This window comes from Herpailurus yagouaroundi, unplaced genomic scaffold (genome assembly GCF_014898765.1).
Source record: "Herpailurus yagouaroundi ecotype Mexico unplaced genomic scaffold, PumYag 66988, whole genome shotgun sequence".
NCBI classification, from domain to species: Eukaryota; Metazoa; Chordata; class Mammalia; order Carnivora; family Felidae; genus Herpailurus; species Herpailurus yagouaroundi.
Window position 1 is genome coordinate 9,705 of NW_024419852.1, and position 3,474 is coordinate 13,178.

A 3,474-nucleotide genomic window follows, 5' to 3' on the forward strand; every position below is an offset into this window, starting at 1 on the left:
CAGAATCCTTTCTGTTTCTGACATCTTCATCTGCTACGATGGCCAGTCTGCACGGAAAAAGGAATTGCTTGTACCTGAGGTGCACAGTTTCCAGGTTGCGGAAAATCCAGTGCACAGGGTGCTGGGAATGCCATAGGGCCTCCAGGCGGGTTGCCAGAATCGTGTGTGTGTGTGTGTGTGTGTGTGTGTGTGTGTGTGTGTGTGTGTGTGGCGGGGTGGGGTGGGGGGAGGCGCACAGGGAGCGCGGGCAATTCATTCCTGGAACAGGCGTCTCCGGGCCTTGCGAGAAGGACCCGGAGGGCGCTGGGGGCGCGCGTGGGGACCTGGACTCGGAGAGGGAGGTAGAGGTTGGAGTGGCGAGTTGGGGAAGGGCTCCAGAAGGTGGACGTCCAGGTTGAAGTAGCGGAAAGAAGAGCGTCTCTCTGGACTAGGAGTGGGGGCCCAAGACCGCGGCTCTGGTACCTGGCCCACACGGTAGGGGTTGGCCACGCTTCCCGCGCAGGGGCGGAGCCCAGAGACGGAGCCGGCTGCAGGGTCCATCCGAAGCGACAGGAACGCGGGGTCTGCGTCTTCCTCATAGGCCTCTTCTTGGGGGGCCATCTGTGGGACAGATGCGCGGAAGAATCCTTGCTCGACGGCGATGTCGTGCCCGGGCGCGCCCAGAAAAGCGCCGGGTTCCAGGCCGACAAGCGAGTGGCCCTGCCCTCCTGAGCGCAGGAGGGCCTCGGGGACCAGCAGCAGGGTGAGCTCTCCGACAGACACTTGCAGGACCGACGTGGGCTCGGGCTCCAGCACCAGGTCGACGTCGTCCAGGGACATCTGCAGGGCACATCCCGTGGCCAGGACCACCACCGAGGTGAGGGCACCGGCGGCCGGGGGCCCCTCCAGGCCTTCCAGGCCTGCAAGCTCCTCGGTTCGTCTGCGCTTGGCGGGGCCGGGTCCTCCGGTCGACGGTCCGGGACAGGGCGCAGGGTAGGCGCTGGGGCTGCGGGGCCGGCTGCCCATGACCTGGACGACGCTGCGGGTGGCGCTGCCGGGGGGGGCCTGGCGGAGGGCGTGAGGGGCTGGGTCCTGCACGCAGTGACAGGTCTCGACGACAGGTGAGGCGGCGGGGCGAGGCGGGGCGCAGTACGGCGCGACGCAGAGTGAGTGCCCGGGAGTTCTGGGGGCGCCTCCCGGGAGACTCTCGGTCCAGGTTCTGGTGGCGCAGAATAGGCCCTCACACGTCAGGGTAAGCATTGAATTATTAATAGGAGAAGTCAGGTGACCGGCAGAGGAGGTTTCAATATAAGCCCCGCCTCCTGCCTAACGGGGGATTAGATTTAGTGACGTGCAGTAGCGGGAGGTTTTTAAGAAACTGTAGCGAGAATACCCCTTGGATGTGCCTGTGGGTTCCATTGGCCTTTATTTATTGCCTTTCTTCTGGGGGGTGGGGTGGGGTGAGGGGTGGAGAGCCAGAGCACAGGGTCAAAAAACTGCTTGTTTACTTTAAGAAGTAGTCCTTGCCTGGGGCGCCTGGGTGGCTCAGCCCGTTAAGCTTCCCACTTAGGTTCAGGTCATGACCTCGTGGTTCCTGGGTTGGAGCCCCGCATGGGGCTCTGTGCTGGCATTGAGGAGCCTGCTTGGAATTCTCTCTCTCTCTCTGCCACCCCCTGATTCGCACGTCCTCTCTTTCAAAATAAATAAATAAGCTTTACAAAAAAAAGTAGTCTGTGTCTAATGTCCTCTAAGGTTTTACAGGAGATATGAAAAGCCTTTACCAATGAAGTAACAGAAAGACAAATAAGGAAACTGATCCCATTCACAATTGCACCAAGAAGCATAAAATACCTAGGAATAAATCTAACCAAAGATGTAAAGGATCTGTATGCTGAAAACTATAGAAAGCTTAGGAAGGTAATTGAAGAAGATTTAAAGAAATGGAAAGACATTCCCTGCTCATGGATTGGAAGAATAAATATTGTCAAAATGTCAATACTACCCAAAGCTATCTACACATTCAATGCAATCCCAATCAAAATTGCACCAGCATTCTTCTCGAAACTAGAACAAGCAATCCTAAAATTCATATGGACCACAAAAGGCCCCGAATAGCCAAAGTAATTTTGAAGAAGAAGACCAAAGCAGGAGGCATCACAATCCCAGACTTTAGCCTCTACTACAAAGCTGTCATCATCAAGACAGCATGGTATTGGCACAAAAACAGACACATAGACCAATGGAACAGAATAGAAACCCCAGAACTAGACCCACAAACGTATGGCCAACTCATCTTTGACAAAGCAGGAAAGAACATCCAATGGAAAAAAGACAGTCTCTTTAACAAATGGTGCTGGGAGAACTGGACAGCAACATGCAGAAGGTTGAAACTAGACCACTTTCTCACACCATTCACAAAAATACACTCAAAATGGATAAAGGACCTGAATGTGAGACAGGAAACCATCCAAACCTTAGAGGAGAAAGCAGGAAAAGACCTCTCTGACCTCAGCCGTAGCAATCTCTTACTCGACACATCCCCAAAGGCAAGGGAACTAAAAGCAAAAGTGAATTACTGGGACCTTATGAAGATAAAAAGCTTCTGCACAGCAAAGGAAACAACCAACAAAACTCAAAGGCAACCAACGGAATGGGAAAAGATATTTGCAAATGACATATCGGACAAAGGGCTAGTATCCAAAATCTATAAAGAGCTCACCAAACTCCACACCCGAAAAGCAAATAACCCAGTGAAGAAATGGGCAGAAAATATGAATAGACACTTCTCTAAAGAAGACATCCGGATGGCCAACAGGCACATGAAAAGATGTTCAGCGTCGCTCCTTATCAGGGAAATACAAATCAAAACCACACTCAGGTATCACCTCACGCCAGACAGAGTGGCCAAAATGAACAAATCAGGAGACTATAGATGCTGGAGAGGATGTGGAGAAACGGGAACCCTCTTGCACTGTTGGTGGGAATGCAAATTGGTGCAGCCGCTCTGGAAAGCAGTGTGGAGGTTCCTCAGAAAATTAAAAATAGACCTACCCTATGACCCAGCAATAGCACTGCTAGGAATTTATCCAAGGGACACAGGAGTACTGATGCATAGGGGCACTTGTACCCCAATGTTCATAGCAGCACTCTCAACAATAGCCAAATTATGGAAAGAGCCTAAATGTCCATCAACTGATGAATGGATAAAGAAATTGTGGTTTATATACACTATGGAATACTACGTGGCAATGAGAAAAAATGAAATATGGCCTTTTGTAGCAACGTGGATGGAACTGGAGAGTGTGATGCTAAGTGAAATAAGCCATACAGAGAAAGACAGATACCATATGGTTTCACTCTTATGTGGATCCTGAGAAACTTAACAGGAACCCATGGGGGAGGGGAAGGAAAAAAAAAAAAAAGAGGTTAGAGTGGGAGAGAGCCAAAGCATAAGAGACTGTTGAGAACTGAGAGCAAACTGAGGGTTGATGGGGG

At 51.7% G+C, this 3,474-nt stretch overlaps 1 protein-coding gene across 1 annotated transcript; it reads right to left on the reverse strand.

The window, feature by feature from the left end:
• Positions 1–252: 252 nt before the first annotated feature.
• Positions 253–1,005, reverse strand: LOC121024712 (proline-rich protein 23A-like). Its single transcript, XM_040466906.1, has one exon. The coding sequence runs from the start codon at positions 1,003–1,005 to the stop codon at positions 253–255; it is 753 nt and encodes a 250-aa protein (XP_040322840.1).
• Positions 1,006–3,474: the final 2,469 nt, after the last annotated feature.

Coding starts and splice junctions, on each gene's coding strand:
- LOC121024712 (XM_040466906.1), bottom strand. CDS start 1,005: ATGGGCAGCCGGCCCCGCAGCCCCAGCGCCTACCCTGCGCCCTGTCCC.